Here is a 21,114-nt window from a genome sequence, read left to right on the forward strand (position 1 = left end):
AATTTAAATAATAAATCATACCAAATTAGAAGTACAAAATCAATATACAAAACTTAGAAAAATTAAATCAATTGTTACATCTTTTTACTCTGTTTCTTATATACATTTATCCTTTCTTGATTTTTTCTTATCGTTTACGACAGTGTTCTTTATATTTTATTTCTCTAACTCTTCTTTCTATTTGCTTAATATTATTACTGTTTTTGCTTCTTTTTTTTGTTATAGACTGTAGTTCTATTTTTAAAAAATGTCAAACAAATAAACCAATAGAGAAAGAAATAAGATAAAACTGTATTTTATTAATTTTGTATGTATCTTTAACTTTCTTTAAATATTAAAATGAAAGGTCACAATTTTATAATTTATTTTAGGCCACTTAAATAGTTGGGCCGGCACTGCCTGCAGAAAACAAAGAAGATTAATTAGGGAGCTGAAACTGATGAATATTAAAATGTTGAAATTTACTGTGCGAATATACCAGGAATGACGAATTGCTGGATTGTTCTTCCTGTGTTCAAGCGGTTCTCCGACAGAGTTACTGGATTCTTTTGCCTCGTTGGAATCTGATATCAATCAGAATTGTGGATGAAACCGACATATTTTCATATGAGTTTATGCACAATAAGAAACCAAAATTTAAATAATAAGCTAAATAGATTATCCAATTACTATTGGACCAAAGAGAGAAACCATATCAATAAGTCAACATACGCAGTGTTTGATGCTGAAAAAGATTCTGATAAAAAAAGCTGATTTGATTATTTAGTATATAACAAAACCAGTCATAATAGAAGTTGGTTCTAATAAGGTTTTTTAAAAAAAAGGAAGTTACCATATGCGACAGCCAAAATAATTATTAAAGGGTCCGGTTTATAACTAAATTTCATGTGTCGCTAACGATAACCGATTATATTTCTTTGTCTATATGTAGTTTATGATATAATAAATATGTCCAATGGCATTCTATTGTAAATACTCTAGTAAGTTATGTCTTTTTTAATAAGTGGGCTGAAAAGGACTATGAATCTGCCACATCAGTAATGGCAATCTTGTTAATCATACATCAAGTAAAGGTTAATTAGCAAAAGTGCTCCTCAAATAATAAAAAAGGGATATCTTTAATATTTTTCAAGAAAAAGAATTCGGGTTTTGAATCTAATTCAAATACAGATCTAATGGATTGTAAATTAATAATTCGCATAATCAGTAAGATTTTTATCTTAATTCGTTTTGCTTTCTTAAGTTTTTTTTTCTTCTAAGTAAATTCACGTAACGTTTATTCACAAATATATATATATATATATATATATATATATATATATATATATAAACATTTCAATATCAACATAGAAAATACATATAACCCATATATAATTTCCATGACTAGGTAGTTTTTTTTGTCAATCGATCTACGTTCTCAGTTACATGTTCAAAGAACTAATCAGGATCTATTTTGTACTTGCTCTTTGTTGCCACACCTTTAGTAATGATATAAACATTTGATAATGGATACCTTTTGAATAAAATGACAATTAAACTAGCTAAGTCTTGGCAGAGACAATTAAAACTTGAGTGTTCTTCACGGTTTTGTTTCAGATACAAAAAAAAAACACGTTTTTGTTTTACTCTTTTTTATTACGACAATAGTGACGATTGTATATAGGGAAATTGCCACAAATAGTACATTCATAGTACCATTTTTTATGTTTACATTAACCACTTTTACCATCACTTTTAATGAAGGATAAAAGACAATTATACCCTTAGGGTTAACTAATCTAGACTTAGGGTTTAGAGTTGAGGGGTGGGATAGAGTTTTTGGAATGTGAAATTTAGGATTCTAATAAATATATAAATAAATACTTAAAAATATATAAATATTTTTAAAAATAGTTTCAAACATAATTTTCGTTTTTCAAAAAGAAATTTGAAAAAAAAACAAATTCGAAAAAAAAATTAAAAAAAAAAATTTATAAAAAAGTTCGAATTTGAAAAAGTATAATTCGAAAACATAAAAAAAATTGGCTTTTTTTTTAATTTTTTTATTTTTTTTATTTTTTAAAATTTTTTTATTTAAATAATGATTTATTATATATATAAATAACAATGGCATAAAAGTCTTTTGCCACTTAATGAACAAGGTATTTTTGAAAATATCTCTTTAGTGGTGGTAAAAATGAAAAGTGATACCATTAAAGTAGTAAACATGTAATTTTCCCCTGTATATAACCCTCACATTCGTTGTCACTACTGTATAATATATTCTTGCGATAAGACTCTTAGTCCTATATCTTTTTTTACAGTAACATTCATCATAGGGGATTGAATTTGTTAAATAAGCAATAACACAATGACAGCATTGCTAACATCATTGGATTACATATCTAGTTTCTGTTCTTGACTTCTTGTAGTACAAATACATTACCGGTTGTGTGTTCAAAATATAGAATATTGTTTTCAATACAAGCGCAACATAAACACCAAAATCAGAGAAAGCCAATCCAAGCCCAGAAACAACCAATCACAATACATTAAAACGCAGAGCTTCCGTAAATAATCAAACGCGTGAGATGAAGCTGATGTGGCGCTTCCTCCTTCCTCTGTGGTGATGACGTGGCAGGCTGAGGTGAAGGGAAGTTCTCCTTTATATATATAGATACTAGGGGTTGGCCCGCCCTACGGGCGGGTGATTTTACATTAAAATTATGTTATGCTAAAAATGCATTTTAATTTTATAAAACATTAAAAAATTAATTTTCTAATTAGATCATATATATTTATTTATTTTAACATTTGACCTTAGTTTGTAATTTCTTATGTGTTTAGATTTTTATTTGTTATCAACTATATTTTATGACATTGTATTAATTTAAATTCAGTATTTATTTCATTTATATTTTTAATGGAAATACATTCCTTTTGTTTTGCGTTTGTATGAAATTATATGTACAGTATTTTAATATATTTTTTAATTGTGTGTGAAAATTTTATGTTTGATTGTGGTATATTCCAATTGATTTTAATGGTGTGCTGTAATGGGAAGTTTTAGAAGCCAATTATTTGGAATTTAATCCACTACATGTGAATATATATGTACAAACACATCTTAAAAAATCAATAATACCTTGATAGATATAAAAATGCAGAGCACTTGCTTCACCATTTAATTCTAATCCAGAGAATTTAATCATAATCCAACTAAGTTTCTATAATATTTTAAAAATAATTAAAAGAATGCTTCTACAAAATTTTGTATTTTAAAAAGTTCAGAAACATTTATATATTTAGGAGCAAAAAGAAAGAATGGAGTGTGACATTACAGCCTTAATTATAGATCACTATAGCAGTGTTTTGTAATCATGAACTATTGTTCTCTTGGAAAAACCAAATGGCAAAACTATGATATGTTATCTATATAACACAGATACGTATAGATTGCTATGTATTTTTCAGACCATCCATCCAGGGAAGAACCTGTTAATAACATTATGTGATGTTGCAGAGTGGCTTGCATTAGTCACACCATTGACTGTAATGATCGTTCTGTAAAAATCAATTATAAGTCTAGCTGACCATAAAAAAGTCAATTCATTGAGTCTTCACTGTTTCTCTGTGATGAATACCTCATTTGCGATGTTACATTGCCCAGTAAAGGTCTGAAGAAACCCACTTCTTACTCGGAACGTTTGCTTGATAAGAGCTCATGCCTTATTGTTGTTGTTGATGTTCTGCAGAAAAAGAATCTCCCCATAGTGATCGATTAAGGGCTGCATCACTTTCCCCCAACTGAGATAGATAGAGAGAGAAAGGCATCAATGTTGTAAAAGATCTCAAATGATTCAATTTCTTGGGCTATAAGATTTTGATGGCACTAACTTTCTCTTAAGATCTATGTTGTTTCCAATGAGGGTTGTATTGAGATTATTGAACTTTGTGAGGCTCTTTATATACCTTTGTTTTGAGGTCAAACAGTTGATCAAACATTGATCGGGCCTGGCAATGAGAAAACAAATCCAAGATTTGGTACTGTTCTAAATTCTCTTTGGACCAAATCAGATACAAGCTTGTGATTTCTTGATATTGTGTATACCTTTTATGGATCTTATTTGCCTTATTGGTGTATCTACTTGAATTTCTAGATGCTCAAGCTCATCCACTCCCATACCGGCTCACCTAGCAAATGCCTAAAGACGGCATAGTTAAGTAAAAGATGTCAGACCTGTTACAAAACCAGAAAAAATCAAAAAAAAAAAAAAATAGAGGAAGTGTAAGAACACAGACAGTTGTCAAACTGCAAGGCGCAGTTGGGGAACAATATCTCTGTAACACATGAGAACTTCTTCAAACCCGTAACAAAATATGTATTATTGGAATTGAAACTAAAGACAGCTTGATCATGTGTTGTAGCTGGAAAGTCAAAACCAAAGAAACTAATCTTTCTATAACCACAGACCAAATAAAAACTTAGCAGTTAAATGATAAAACACCAGATCTTTGAGGTTATTACGAACTCCGAACCGAATCAATAACATGGGATCAAGTTATCTTCATCGAAAACCAATAAAGTCTTTCCAATGATGGAAATAGCTTGTTGATAAGGGTTTGGAGTTGTTCCAATGTAATGCAGGCTATTCCTACCAAATAATCTCACCCCTAAATCAAATCAGTAGTCACCTTTCATATCAGAGCAGATTACTTTAAATCTAAACTTAAAGATTGGCTATACATAAAAATCATAACTTGGCTAACCTGTCCATTTGTTTCTTTTGGGGACATCAATACCCGATTCGAGGGCTCCAAACCAGCATGTGAAAGAGCAGAAGTAACTTGCCAAATAAAAAAGAAAATCAAATAAAACACCAATAGACTTTTTATTAAATCAGTTTGACAAAAATACCAACAAAAACGTTATTTTTAAAAGAGCTAGTTTTAAAATATTTACTTGCAAAGATCATTCCATTGTTTTTAATTACAAGTTGCAAAAACAAAACAAATCAAAACTCACCAATTTTAAAATTCCGTAATCAGCGTAAATTAGACTCATATCAGAGCGAGATTTTGACACCAAGACGAGGAACGGCTGGATGATCCCATCGTTGAACCGAACAGGGACGCTCTGTTTCTTGTTGTTGCTGCTGTACTCGTCGAGACCCGATTTGAGGTTGTGGCAGTAGATCTCGAGCTTGTTGAGCTTCTTCTCTAGCTCCGTCATGGACGTTTTCCACCGGGAAGCTTCCGTGACGGCGTCTTCTTTTTTCTTCGTGGCTTGGATCAGTTTATGAGAAAGCTCCGCCACGGCTAACCGCCACTGCTCTTCTCTGGAAGCGTCTGCGACGGAGGCGGAGGAGGAGGAAGACCGGGCGGAAGCGAAGCGGCGGAAGAGGGTTTGGGGCTTCTCCGATTGGAAGATGGATTTGTTTGTGAGGTTGGGGCTTGAGATGAAGGAAGGGTTGTTGTTGTTGTGGCTTTCTAGAGGCACGACGGAGAACTGTCGCGGTGAGAGTGGTGAGGACGACACTTGTTGCAGGAGACTGTTCCTCCGTATTCGTCGTCAGAGTCATGTCGTTTTCTATTTCCGTTGTGGTGGAGAGGCGTTAGAGTGTGTTGGTAGTTCTAGTTACTGCGGCGGTTGTGGCAGCGACTTGGAGTAGTGGAAGAGCCGCCTTCGTTGCTTGGTGTTGCTCTGTTTTGCTGTCTTTCTTCGTGGAAGTCGTCATCTTTGCATTCTGGAATGTGAATGAACAGAGAGAAATTATAAAGAAAAAATAATTTTCTTTCTTTCGTTTGCTTTGTAAAAATCATATACCAAAATGAGAAAAAATGAAATCTTTTGGATTTGAATCCTCCGATGACACGATATGAAGTTCTAATAGAATCATTGAGATCAAAATGATGATATCTTTTGACGGTAAAGTTATCATAACAGTGGTTTCGTTGGTGAGTTCGCGCCGCGAGAAGAAAATGGGGTAAACCCTAATGCGCTTGTGGGTCGAGACGTGAAGAAGACTGGGCTCCACATTGGGTTTCATGCGCCAAAGCCCAATCCAGTCCACGTTTTAGATAGCGCAAGAAACAAAACCAAAAAAAAAACGCAGAACGACCCAGGTGTTGACACGTGTCGGCAAAAGCCCCTATCTCCATAGTGACGTGGAGGAAGGAGGAGAGAGACAACTCTCCTTTATTGTATAAGATTGGGTAATATTTCCTGTATGTTTTTCTGTTTTTTTTTAGGAAAAAAATACCATATATTCAATGGCAAAAATAAAGTCATAAATATTGTAAGAAATAAATACCTGCTCATTCAGTAGCTTCACCGGAATAGTAAAACTTTAATTGAACATTCAAGAATATTATCGTAATGTTTGAATTGCATCAAAATTATTATATGACATCATAAATTCCATAATCAGAAATCAAGATCTCTCATAAACTCCTCCAACAATACCGTATCATGGTAAAAATCATCACAATTCACTCCATTAAAACTACTATTTTCCAAGTATTCCCTTACAAGATCACCTTCATCATGGTTATCATGATGACCATGATCATCATACCCACCACAAACCATATAATCATTACATAGTTGACCCATCTGATAGGACGCCGCTTTGGTACCTTCCCGTTCACAGGTCACGTGACTCTCCCCATAACCGCTGTGCCTATAAGTGGCACAATCGTGATTCTGGAGATCACCGGAGCTTGGGAAAATGACTTCTTTCAACACCGAAGCCGGAGACCTGAAATCTAACGTCACCGGACCTTTTCTTCCGCTGGAAACATCAATCCCGGTAGAACGGCCGGTGTATTTCTGAACCAGGGCTCGGAAATTGCTAGGGTTTGCTTTGAGGAGCGTCGTGGGCATAGTTCTTCTTGATCCCTTATTAGGGTGATTGATGAGAGTTTAGAATGGAAAGAATGTATAACATATAATGTGATATAGTATGTCAAACATAAAATACAATGTTAGAATAAAAGAAAATATAATATAATGTGATGTTAGGCAGAACATATAAAAGAGCGTGATGTTAGAATTAATAGTGAACTATTCATTCAAGTTGTGTTTATACCTTAAATGACCGCCGTCGTCTCACAGCTTCGCGGACGATAAGGAACTCCGATGATGACGTCTTTACGACGTCGTTTATCGACGGATCTGTCAATTGTAGTAAAGTTATTGTTATTCATCCTTCTTTCTGTGCGTGTGTTTTATTTTGTCGTGCTATGCTAAATCTCAATGCATGGTTCATTTATATGTATATAGGAGATAGAGGTAGGTCGTTGGTGTTGACAATTCTACTATAGTTCTAACAAAAAGCAAAAAAATATCCTATTATGGTTTGAATAACTATTTGCATATATATCTATTTTCTTACATTGATCAATGAAAAGGCTTCTTGACCACGTATATAGAATTCAAGAAACAACTATACCATCCAAGTTCAGTGTACATATAAAATTATATATTTGTCCAGATAAATTCATAATTAATTATAGACTTGGAATTTACATGGCCAAATGAATTCGTATGATCTGTGTGTATAAAGCATTACTGCACACACAGACTATATTGTATACATAAAAGTTCGGATGTAGTAATACAAGATGGTAAACATCGAGGGTGGTCTTTCTTGGAGGACTTGACTTCAGATATGCTCCATTTCTTTCTCCAGATCTTTGTTTTTGGGTAAACTATAAAACGTGTCTCTAGATCTTTACCAGTCAACACAATTCTATTAGAATAATTCTACTAGATCTTTGGGAGCTCGCAATAAGGCTGTGTTTGTTGATGGAACTTATCCAGAGGTAGATCCAACTCATCCAGATTATGCATCTTGGTCTCGTTGCAACAATATAATCTGTACTTGGCTAGTTAATGCTGTGGAGAAGTCGATTGCAAAGAGGATTATATACTTGACTACTGCTAGACAGATGTGGTTAGATATCAATGACCAGTTCAAGCAGAGTGATGGACCGAGGACTGCAGAGATAAAGCAGCAAATCTTCGCTGAGACTCAGGGTTCTCAATCGGTGAGTGATTATTATACGAAGCTGAAGCAGCTTTGGGAGGAGTTGAAGAACCATGAGAGTCCATACACATGCTGCTGTAACCGTATGAGTTGTGACAGCTTGAAGAGGATCATTGAACCTGAGGAGCAAGATCACATTTTGAAGTTTCTAACCGGCCTCAATGACACTTTCACAGCAACTAGAGGACAAATATTGATGATGGAGCCACGGCCTAATATCTCCAAGGTGTTTAACCTTGTTTGCCAGGAGGAAAGGCAAAGGTCAATGAAGAGTACCAGCACTGTTGCTTTCAATGTCTCTCAGACAACTCCTGATGCGACTCTTGTGGCAGCTTACAACGCTGGTTATAACAAGAATAGGTCCCGGCCCATCTGTTCTCACTGTGGCTTGGCAGGACACACTATTAACAAGTGCTATAAACTTCATGGTTATCCACAAGGATATAAACCTCGACAACAGATTCAGGGTTCAACTCAAGCTCCTCAAAGATCGAATCAGTCATGGCCACCTCGCAAGGATAATGTGGCTAATATGGTTCTACAGGATACTGGAGGTATATCAATGCACAATCAACAGGGAGTTCACTTGGGAACAGTCACACAGGAACAAGTCCATCAGCTTCTAAATGTCTTGAGTACTCAACATACTCCTCGTGTAGACAGTCTTTCTCAGATCTCCGGCAGTACTATTTCTCTATCTGATGGCACAGCTTCTACCTCTAAACCACAACCTCACCTTATTGCACACACTCTTTCTGATCACCCACCTTCAGGTAACACACCTACTTCTCATTTTATTTCTGCGGGAATGAAGAATGGCCTTAATATTTTAGATCCTTTCTGGATAATAGATACTGGTGCAAGCTGTCATGTGTGTTTTGATTTGAAAATGTTTCCAGAAACTAACTCAATTAGTGATACAATCGTCACGTTACATGATGGAACTCGTATTCCTGTTACACGACTAACTTTGATTGATGTATTGTATATTCCGGATTTCAAATTCAACTTGCTTAGCATCAGTGCTCTTACACATAATAGTTCCATAACAATTTTATTTTCTTTTACTGATTGCTTCATATTTCCTGATAATCCATTCATAATGCTTCAGGAGCGTATTCCGGGTTGCATGATTGGGAAGGGTAACCTCCGCAACAATCTCTATGTACTGGATACTCCTGCTTTGTCTTCCCCTGTTTAAGTTGGATCCGAGATACATTCATGCTACTTGGTTGTATCTGTTAAAAGACAAAAGTTCTGTTGCTAAAGTGTTTCCCGAGTTCATTCAGTTTGTCAAAACTCAATATAATATGAACATCAAAGCGATCCGTTCTGACAATGCACATGAGCTGGCATTCACTTCTCTTCTACATACTCATGGCATTGTTCATTTATTTTCATGTCCTTATACACCTCAACAAAACTCGGTGGTAGAGAGAAAGCATCAACACATTTTAAATGTTGCTCGTGCACTTATGTTTCAATCTCATGTTCCTTTAGAATATTGGGGAGAATGTGTTCAAACTGCAGTTTATCTGATAAATAGAACTCCTTCACCATTGCTTCAGGATAAATCTCCTTATTGAACTTTTAACAAAAATCATTCCTACATATAAACACTTAAGAGTTTTTGGCTGTTTGTGTTTTGCATCAACATTACTGAAAGATAGACATAAATTTAGTCCTCGTGCTTCATCTTGTGTCTTCCTTGGTTACCCTGATGGTTTTAAAGGTTACAAAATTATGAATCTTGTTACTAATACCATCTATGTTTCTCGCAATGTTGTATTCCATGAATCGGTTTTCCCTTTTCACAAAGAACATTCTTCTCCTGATTACTCACGTTTCTTTGATCAAGATGTGTTACCTTTACCTGTTCCTGACTCCCCTTTTCCAGCATTTTTTGATCTAGGGAATGATATTTCGGATCCAAGCTTGTTTGTTGATCCTTCTTCTAACCTTTCTGTTCTTAATTCAAATGATCATATTCCTAACACATCTTCATCTAGTCAACATAGTACATCTTCTTCTGTTAACCCTTTACCAGGAACTAGATCAAAACATCAAACAAAAACTCCTGCATATCTTGATCAATATCATTGTTTCCTTCTGAATCAATTACCATCTCTTCCTGTTCATCAAACACACACGACTTCATATCCAATTTCTTCTTTTCTTTCATATGATAAGTTTGATGAAGAACATAGGAATTTCATTCTTTCTATCACCACTAATAAACTTCCTCACACATTCAAAGAAGCTATGCTATCAGAAGAGTTTAGAAACTCCATGAGATCTGAAATGAGTTCTTTAGAAGATAGTGGTACATGGTCTGTGTGTGAACTGCCACCAGGTAAACAAGCTGTTGGTTGCAAATGGATTCAAACCATCAAGTACAATCCTGATGGCACCATTGAACGTCACAAATCCCGTGTCGTGGCTAAATGCTACACTCAGTTAGAGGGGTTGGATTATCTGGACACGTTTTCTCCTGTCGCTAAGATCGGTACATTCCGTCTTCTTATGGCATTAGCTGCTGCAAAGGGATGGTCAATCACTCAGCTAGTTGTCAGTAATGCTTTCCTAAATGGAGATTTAGATGAAGAAATCTACATGCATCTACCTCAGGGCTATGAAGAGTTGACGGGTAAGCAAGTGCCTTCGAACTCAGTTTGCAAGTTACATAAATCCTTATATGGCTTGATGCAAGCATCTAGGCAATGGAATCACAAGCTCTCCGAAGTGATACTTGGTGATGGTTTTACTCAGACACATTCAGATCATTCTCTCTTCATCAAATATGTGGATAAGGCATTTCTAGCGGTTCTTGTCTACGTTTATGACATTCTAGTTGTGGGGACTGATGACTCGGTTGTGACTACATTCAAGATGACGCACAATCAGCTTTCAAGCTTCGTGATCTTGGTCCAGCCAAGTATTTTCTGGGGTTCGAGATTGCCAGAAATGAGTCAGGTATCTCGATTAATCAAAGGAAGTATGCTCTGGAGCTTATTGAAGAAGCATGCTTACTTGGGTGCAAACCTTTATCGGTTCCTATGGAACCAAATGCTAAACTTTCGACTACTACTGGCACTGCTTTGATTGATGCTGCAGTATACAGAAGACTTGTAGGAAGGTTGTTATATCTTACTCATACGAGACCTGATATAACATACGCAGTCCACAAGTTAAGCCAGTACATGTCTGCTCCCACAGACACTCATTTACAAGCGGCTTATCGAGTTTTACGCTATCTGAAGAATGATTCTGCTCAGGGTCTCTTTTACTCGGCTTCGTCTCAGATGAAACTTACAGCTTACTCAGATGATGATTGGGCAGCTTGTCAAGATACACGTCAGTCTATTACTGGTTATTGTGTGTTTTTGGAAGATTCAATGATATCTTGGAGGTCGAAGAAACAACAGACGGTGTCACGGAGCAGCTCTGAAGCAGAGTATAGGGCCATGGCAGATGCTTCTTGTGAGCTTATTTGGCTGACGACTATATTGACAGAGATGCACTGTCCACCTCTGGCACCAGCAACCTTGTTTTGCGACAATCAATCAGCTCTGTATATTGCCTCTAATCCAGTCTATCATGAGCGAACAAAACATGTTGAGATTGACTGCCATGTGGTCCGTGAGCGTTTGAAGAGTGGTTTCTTGAAGACTCTCCATGTCAAGTCTGCATTACAGCTCGCGGATGTTCTTACGAAGGCGATACAGCCTGGTCTCTTCAAGAGTTTGATAGACAAGATGGGAATACATAGTCTATGTCTTCCATCTTGAGGGGAGGGTATTAGAATTATATATAAACCAAGTTCTGATTAGATTGGTTAAGGTTTCATTTCGCCTAACCAATGGTTTAGTTTTCATGATACTGAACCGTATGTATATATACTTTACTCTGTACAGATTGTAAAGACACTTGAGCATTTTACAGTTGAATAACAAACTCATTTACTCTTAGCTCAAGCTCTCTAATACTTAAGTCAATTTTGAAATAAACTTCTAAAAATTACTGGTAAAATTATAATAATTTAAAAGAAAAAAAAACTTTAAATGTAAAAAAAAATATCTAGATGATATGTGTCACAAAAACTCTTTGTCACTTGTATGAGGAAAAAAAAACAACTTTATATATATAGATTATTTTTTCAAGTTAAAAATACTCTTTTTTTTAACAACCAGTTAAAAATACTCTAGAAATGGATCGTTACACACATTTCCAATGCTAAAAAAGACGTCAGAGCGGTAGATCAGAAAGGAAAAAAGTTAAGTTCTAGAGAAAAGCTGGACCGCTTAAGGAAAGAAGAAATATACAACAATCAGTTATAATCACATTAGACTAAGGGAAAATCAGTTTACGGTTTTGTAAGAGAGAAAAAACAAAAACACTAATTTGCCATTATACATCAATCGATCACAAGAAGAAGAAAAACCATTTTTACAACAAAGGTCGAGAAATTCTTACATACTAGAAACATCTCAAGACGAATATCTCGTGGTTACATGATTACAACACCAAACAAACAAAAAAGAAAACAAATTATTACCTCTTTCTAAAACCAAAGTAATCACTCCAATTAACACAAAAAAAAAAAGAAAAAAAAAAGACTTACTCCTTGGTGAACTCCAAGATAGTGGTAAGCCTCGGCTTCTTTTACCTTCTAAGAAGCAAAGAAGAGCAAACACCACTCACCGAAGACAGTGCCATACACGCTCTGGCGACCAACGGCGGTAACTTCACTCACAAAACCGGGAAGAACAGTCCTGCTGCTAGCCTGCTACCCACTCCGTTGTAGGCCGGACTCTCGTTTAAGTTTTCCTGGAGAGATCAATGGCTGTAATTACATCTTCTAAGTTGTTTCATATCAGAACATAATCAGCTTGAGCTTGTTGGTGACTAAGCACTGGATCCCTGGTAAGGGAAGAGCAGAGAAGTCGGATGTACCGAGTAACCATCCAGAGTTTTGAGTCTCTTTCTAATTTGTTTCGCCGTCCTCAGCAGATTCATCAAAGAAGTGGAAATGACGAGAGTATTCGACTATAGCTTTTGCCAACGGTTTTCACTGTTAGCCTGAAGAAGTTAAGAAACAAAAATGAAAAGCATTAGCGACAGTCTAAGAAGCTACGAAAGAAGATTTATCTTACCTCAGCAGAAGCAACAAGTGTGAGAAACTCTCTCCACGGTCCATCTCTGAGAAGACTTTTGCGGTTGCCACGGTAGGTTTCCCTTGAGTCAAGCAAGGTCCCTGTTTTGTCAAAGATGACATATTTCACTTTGTGAGCTTTCTCTAATGCGTCACCTCCTTTGATCAGTACACCATTGGTTGCCAAACCGAGTGCACATGGACAAGCGATTACCATAACGGATATGGAGAACATGAGAGAGAAAACAAAGTGAGTTCCTTTTTCCGGCAGCCATCCAATTGACCTATAATATCATTTGATTCAAGAAAGGAGAACAAAGTAATCCCACATGTCTTTAAAACTAAGGAACAAGATCTCACCAGCCTACTAAAGTGAACAATGCCAAAGCAATCACTACCGGAACAAAAATACTTGCAACCTGAAAATGTGGATCAATTTATTTACATGTTAATGAATATATCACTAAACAAGAAGCAAGGATGACAGGTTTATATAGTGAACTTACATAATCTGCAAATTTCTGGATAGGAGCTTTAGACATTTGGGCCGTCTCGACCAAACTAATAATTTGGCTCAGAACTGCATCAGATCCCACTTTTGTAGCTTTAATGTGAAAGAACACCATGCATCACATGTTAACAGAACCTGGTGAATCAACCTCTTTAGATACAGGAACTGATTCACCAGTCACCATCCTTTCATTCACCACAACACCATCTGCAGGGATATTCCCACCAGGCTGAATGAGTAATGAAACTTATCCTGCTGATTACTCTGTACAAGCGACCCTTCAAAGCCAGCATCTTCAATCGCAGTCACAATATCCCTAGCTAAAGCTACAACAGCTCTCTTCACTCCAGGAAGAAGTACATTTAACTGAGTTAACACAAAGCTGCACATATCATACCTCCTATTGTAAACTGACCAACCAAAGTAGCTTGTGTCTTGGCCCCGGTAACAACAGGCTCTGCTTCAAAACCAGCATCCTCTATAGCTTCGCTTTCTTTAATGTCTTCTAACACATCTTGAAAATCAGACAATTAAATTCAAAATGGAAACTATTATTTTAAAGACAGAACCTTGACTAAGTTAACACTCCTTCGAAGGAATTAGAACAAGCGGCACAAGTCATACCGGTTACTCCGACTTGAGTCTTAAAAAGAATTAGCGTCGTCATCATACGAATCGAGAAGACGGACTTTTTCCATCGCGTCGATCATGATTGGAGTGAGTTATAAGTCTCATCTACTCGGCGCCATTTTTCCGGTGAGATTCCCGATGTCAAGGTGACGGAGAAAATGGAGCGAAATCGAAAAAGACCAATTCTTCTTCGAACGATTAGTTTTTTTTTTCTTTCTTTTTGGTGAGATCATATGACCTTCCCCTGCTAGATTTACCTCCGACGGAGCTGACTGGGGCTTGCGTCGGACTCATTTAAAGGAGTCCTATCGGGCTACACTAGTCTAAGGGCAGTTGAGTAACCGATTCCTACGCTTCCTCCGCTTACCTCCGTGAGGAGAAATTAATAATAAATATTTAAAAAGAAAAAGGAAAAGAATATTGTTCTTCTTTAGATAGAGGAAGATGGCTGGGAATATGAGGCGGGACTACTTTCCTGGTCACTGAATGGGACAAACCACAAATTAATAAATTAATTAATTTTAATATATAATTATACATTAACTATTAAAAATATAAGACAAATTTCACATTTCTTAAATAAATATAGAAAAATATTTAAATTTAGTCTTTTTTATTTTTATTTTCATATTACATATAAAATATTTAAAAATATTAAACTTATTTAATATTTTCTTGTAAAGAAATCATGAGTTATAACATATAATATAACATAACTAAGACTTAAATCACATAAGTTTTAGATATCTAATGTAATAATAAAGTTAAATTTCAAATAAAAATAAACAAAAATTAAACATTAAAATTGTAATAAATTTTTGATTAAAAAATTAATATCAAATCTCATTAAATAATTTTGGGTTCTTTCTATCATCGTTTACTATATCTTTCTAGGTCGTATAATGAAATGTTCATAAAAACTTAAATATCAAAACAAAATAATTTAGTTGATATTGCATAAAATTTTAAAAATGAATAAGGTCAACGAATTTGATTCATAACAAAACATTATTTACTTAGAAACATATAAAAAAATAAGATAAAAGCATTTGATCCATGAAAATAATAAAAAAAATAGTTTACATGATAAAATAAATGTTACTCACAATGAATAAAATAAGCAAAAAGAAATAAAAGAAAACTCAAGGATATATAAATATATGTGGCAGTAAAGAAAGCGATGATTACAATTTACATAAAAAGATATAAAAAGTTTCAAAATTAAAAATTAATTTTTTTATTTAGAATACAAAACATATTTAATAAAGTAATTAAAAACCTATGAAAAAAACTATACAAAAATTATTTATTCATTCATCCAGTGGTTCAACCAGTAGGTAGGTTGCTGGGTTAAAGGGTTTTTAGCAAGTTTTATCGGGTTTTAAATAGTGGATATTTTTTAGAACTCAAACCAAATTACTTAACATGTCATCGGGTATACCATTTCGGCTGCATATACGGATCAGGCGTAAGAGCACTGTTGAAAAAAACAATTTGTCACTCGATAGCGAGTTTTGTCGGGTTTTTTAAAATGAAATTTTTAGACTATAGCATATTAGCTAAAATTTACAACTGCTTTTTCTACATAAACATTCTTGATCAGTAAATAAACACGTCACATGTGCAAAAACATACATCAACTAGTACAAAATTCAATTTACATACATGAACTTTTAAAATTTGGTTTTAACATACATTGACATAATTTTTGTTAGTCAAATGTTACGGAAGCTAGGTTGTCATTAACCGGTACAAAAAATCGGCTAATTCCTATATCAACGGGGGTCAACGGTCACGATCACGATCAATACATAGATACTTCACATGTGCGAAAACATACATCAACTAGTACAAAATTTAAATTCAATACATGAACTTTCAAAATCTGGTTTTAACATGCATCAACATAATTTCTACTAGTCAAACACTATCGAAGATAAATTGTCTATCACATATTGATTAATTTAGGTTTTTATTGTATTATGTGGTAATTAAACTGTATTATGTGGTAATTAACTGAGAAAAATAAATCATTTAGGCTAAACGATTCCGTTCTCGTGTAATTCATTAGTTAGGGTTTAAAAAAAAATAAATTGTCTATCACATTTTGTTTATATTTGACCTTTGTATATAATTCTTAAGGGTTGAGTTTTTATTTATAATTAACTATATTTTATGAAATTGTTCTATTTTATCTTCAATATCTGTTTCAATTATATTTTAATAGAAATATGTTCTCTTTTGCATGTGCATGAGATTATATTAGTATTAGGTTTAATATATTTCTTAATCAATATTATTAAAACAAGATCATCCCTATGATTTGCCCTCTTATTATCCTGACATATTACATGTTATGCCACTGCTTTTTGAATGGTAGTTTATCCTTCATTGAGTATATAACAGTTATTTGCTCTGTAGACCTACTTCTTATGATTCAGCGTTAAAGCGTATAACCGTTTGCATAAAGTCGAAAAGTGATTCACAACCGTTTATGTTTCTTATGAAACCCACTTGAATAATGGGCCCACTAATAAAAGTTTTTACCAAGATTAAATGATCTAATAGACATACTTTTTACAAAATCATTTACTTATTCACCTCTCTAACCTCTTTTGATTCCATGTTACTGACATTAGAAATCAATCAGCCAATATTACTAATTTTTTTATAAATATAAATAATTAAACCAAACTGTTTCAAAATCTTAGTTAATTATCATAAAACTAAATTTAAAATTTAATTAAAAAAAATACAAACTCATAATAGGTTGTTAATAACAAAAATTAAAAATATAATAAAATTTTCTTCAAAGTCAAAAGAATCACAAGTTTATTTAATTTTATGTAATACTTAATCAATATTAAAAAATTAATATTATCAGAATTTTTGGGTATATATAGAATAAAGCGATATTGAATCACAGGTTAATAGCGGGTGTTATAGTTTTATCAAAATTTATCAGATTTTCAATTAACTGATTTTTATTAAATTTGAACTGGATCTATATGGATTGTCGGATTACCGGTTCGACCACAAGTTCAATTCTGAGCTCGTGGGATAAGGGTGGTATGAGATGAGAGAAAGGGGAATCATTTAAAAGTGTGGTAATCCTCCTTTCTTGAGGTAGCTTTTGGTATGAATTAGACTCATTACTAATAGCCAATAACATGGCAAACCCTGGATAAACAAACTCAATAACAATGATTAAGAAAAATAATAATAAAAAAAATATAACACTTATCTTTTGATTTTTAAAAGTCTAAATTTAAGACCACATTTTAACCTGTTTTTGCCTTATAAAAAGAGAGATCACATTAAAAAAACAGAAAAAAAAATATTGTCCAAATTAAGAGGTGGTGAAGAAAGCATTCAAAATTCAACGGATCGAAAGAGAAGATTAATCAAAGGCTACTCTAAACCACACTAAAGGTGACATGAAATCAAATGCTTCCACAATGGAACCGAAGTCAATTGTGAAATTCATTATCACCAAAGCATATTGAATGTCACGAGATAAGGGAACTTTCCAAACGGTTGATAGTCTTTCAAACATCCCTTCCTTATGTGGGTATATAGATTTTTCTGAAAGAATATATCCTCCACATTATTAGGAAAAAGGCAGAGCTATACAACTGAAGAATAAGATCAGTAATATACAATATATGGTTAAGAGAATTCGGTAAACTGGAACCGGGTTTCTAATAGAAGCAAGTATAAGATTTTTTTGAGCATTCCAGTAAGCATTACAATCTACAATGTCAGGTCACAATCCAAACTAACCAGCTAGATCACTAAAATAAGTTTTGTCATTCTTACACAAGCTGTACAATCAAGAGAAAAAATGAAACTCCCAATATACATATACTGCTTCTTCATCGATTTTGTGTCACACAAAATACAGTAACTTTGATTGCAAAGACCTAAACAAAGAAAACATTGACAGTCTCAATGCAACTTGATTGAAGACTTCAATCATCTCCTGGAGAAATATCAATCATCATGTTCATTAATTCTTCTTGTTGCGGTTGGTGTTTGGAGCTTCAGCCTCTGTAGGCTCACATTATTTGTTTGACGCATTTTCAGATTCTTGTTCCTCTTATTTCATATCCAAAGGCATATCATCTAGGAACAGGAGGCGCTGGCTCTGGTATCACAAAAGGTGGAAGGGTAGTAGAGTCTTTAGTGTTTACCATATAAAACGCAGACTGATTGAACTATAGCTGAGATAGTCGGAAGGTGAAGTCCACAAATGATTGACATGTTACTCGTTCTATTGACTGTTACTCGTCAATCCTTCTATTACAGTGGACTTAACGAAAAATCTCCATCTCATTCTCCTAAAGAGTCTCAACGGAGTTGTTTCCAAAAGTAATATTACAAAATCATCATCTCTCTCGTAAATTGTTGCACTTAGCTTATCTATTGTGTTTGGTTGTAATAAATGTGAGTATGTGACAAGTAAAAATAAAATTGTCTAATTCTAATAATGGATTTATTTTAAAATCTTCAAACATATTACAAATTAACTTTTAACTATAAATGCTTCACATTTTATAATAATCAATTATTTTCGATAAAACCAATTTAAAAGGTTTATTATTTTTCACTAACTATTTTGAAGTTAGAATTTATCATCATTAATTAATAAAATATAAAAATCTCTGAAATTTCTGTAAATTACAACTAAGGCATATATGCTATTGCTCTCATATTGTGGTTGTTTAATGGAAATTTTAGTTATAACTACAGTAATAAAAACTCTATAAATACTAATATTAAGAATATGATATTTTATTAATTTATAGAGTTATTAATTTCTAAGAATTCATTTTTATAATTATATATTTGAAGTATATTCTATGTAAAGATAAGAATAATAATTAATTATTAAACTATATTGATTATATTTTAAATATAAAATATTTAGTTGTTCTTATTCATTTTTTTAATGTTGAGAAAATATTTATCTAAAATGTGTGTAAAATAACAAAATTATATCAAAATATTTTGAATTGAATAAAAACTCAAACAGAGTTCATTGTGAATAAAAAAACAAACAATATAATATTTAGTCTATATTCATATATATTGTTATTAATTTATATTTATAGTAAGACCATATATTTTCATAAAAATTTCAAAATTATTATCTTATTATTTATCGAATTGTGTCATACATTGTATATATTGGCCCAACTAAGAACTGAAAATTTTATTAATTAATTATGTTTATTAATGTATCGAGTAAGCTTATAAAGTTTTTACTATATCTAGATGCTCATACTAAAACAAACCATTACACGAGAGTTAATTAAATATATGTCTGAAGTTCATACTAAGACAATCAATTATATGAGAGTTAAATATATATCTAGACGTTCATACTAGAACAACCCATTACATGTATCAAAGTACCATATTAACTCCTCAACAAAATACAACAAAGAAACCACACACAAACAAAAGAACTTACTACAAATAGCAAGTAAAATAAACAAGAGATGAGTGTCACTTAAGATGGATTGCGAGTGAGAACTGTTTAGGCCATCTGTAACAAAAAATATGGCCCCAAATGCAGATATGTTTTAATTTTTTACTCGGTAATAATCTCGATGAAAAACTCCTACATAGATGTCTTGGAGCAGCTCAAAGATGTTTTCAGACAATGTGATTTCCAGGTATCGCATATACGCTGTTTTCCCAAACCCGCTGTCAGATAGATATCTGGTGCCATTTCGGTTGTTGTATGTTGGCCGAAATTTTGCTTGTTGATGATCTTGCCGCCTCATTCCACTGTTATGCATGATTGTGTAGGCGGTTTAAAAAGATTACATACCATTCTCTGACCAGCTCTAGGACATCGTGCTCAAGTATCATTCCAAGCCACCAAACCCCAAGGTTTTGATCATATTTATTAATTAGCATACATTTATATATATAAAATATATCAACAACATATATACTTAGTTACTTACTATCCACATCTTAATAGTCATGACTTATATGCCTCTAAAATTAGAAGTTCCACCGCTCGCACCTTCAACTGCGATAATGACTGGTCTCCGTGAAGCCGCAACATTTAAGGTTATAACATCCAGTTCAATTCTATAAATCAGACTATGATGTGTGCACATAAATCAATTTTATTAATTCAAATTACTGCAATTATATATAAATTCAGATTGTGAAATTAGACAAAGCAATACCACACATACCATCCAATATATATAAAACTCTTGGCTGATAATCATGGTATAACCACAGATAAACCTACAAAAAAATATAATTAAAACTCATACCTATTAGTTAGTTATTTTTCATGCATAAATTCTAACGTAGCCTTTAGAGTACAATGGATATACTACATCACGACAATAATATTCCGACAGTCTTTCATTGTTGATCTCAGTTATATAATTTTGATTAAATTTTATTATATTTTTCTTGCATTTTCCTTATGTTTTGCCAAATTTCCTAAACATGTAAATCTTTCTTACAATCAAATTAAATTCTGAAGGTTCATAATATTTTTGTCTTATTTAAATGCAGAATTAAGTTGAATTTTTTCCTAAAAATGCAGTTTTATTGTAGAATGGGAATATATGTTCCATTCCAAATAATATAATAAAATTTTCAAATAAATGGTTTTTTATGAAAGGCTGATTTTTTTTTTTTATATTCCATTAAAGTCTTGCCCTTGTCTTATTTTTCTATATTTCATTAAAGTCTATAAAAAAAGTCTATTCCTTGGTACCCATATGGGTTATTATACCATTGTTGTGTGTTTG

At 33.4% G+C, this 21,114-nt stretch overlaps 2 protein-coding genes and 1 pseudogene across 2 annotated transcripts; 1 reads left to right on the forward strand and 2 right to left on the reverse strand.

The window, feature by feature from the left end:
• Positions 1 to 6,406: 6,406 nt before the first annotated feature.
• Positions 6,407 to 6,865, reverse strand: LOC125584525. The gene has a single exon (XM_048753144.1). The coding sequence runs from the start codon at positions 6,863 to 6,865 to the stop codon at positions 6,407 to 6,409; it is 459 nt and encodes a 152-aa protein (XP_048609101.1).
• A 1,067-nt stretch (positions 6,866 to 7,932) lies between these two features.
• Positions 7,933 to 9,231, forward strand: LOC125584526. The gene is made up of 3 exons (XM_048753149.1): positions 7,933 to 8,803; positions 8,930 to 9,009; positions 9,142 to 9,231. The coding sequence occupies exons 1-3, from the start codon at positions 7,933 to 7,935 to the stop codon at positions 9,229 to 9,231; spliced, it is 1,041 nt and encodes a 346-aa protein (XP_048609106.1).
• A 3,184-nt stretch (positions 9,232 to 12,415) lies between these two features.
• Positions 12,416 to 15,281, reverse strand: LOC106397315 (annotated as a pseudogene).
• Positions 15,282 to 21,114: the final 5,833 nt, after the last annotated feature.

The sequence above is a fragment of the Brassica napus genome, chromosome A2 (assembly GCF_020379485.1).
Source record: "Brassica napus cultivar Da-Ae chromosome A2, Da-Ae, whole genome shotgun sequence".
Classification (NCBI taxonomy): domain Eukaryota; kingdom Viridiplantae; phylum Streptophyta; class Magnoliopsida; order Brassicales; family Brassicaceae; genus Brassica; species Brassica napus.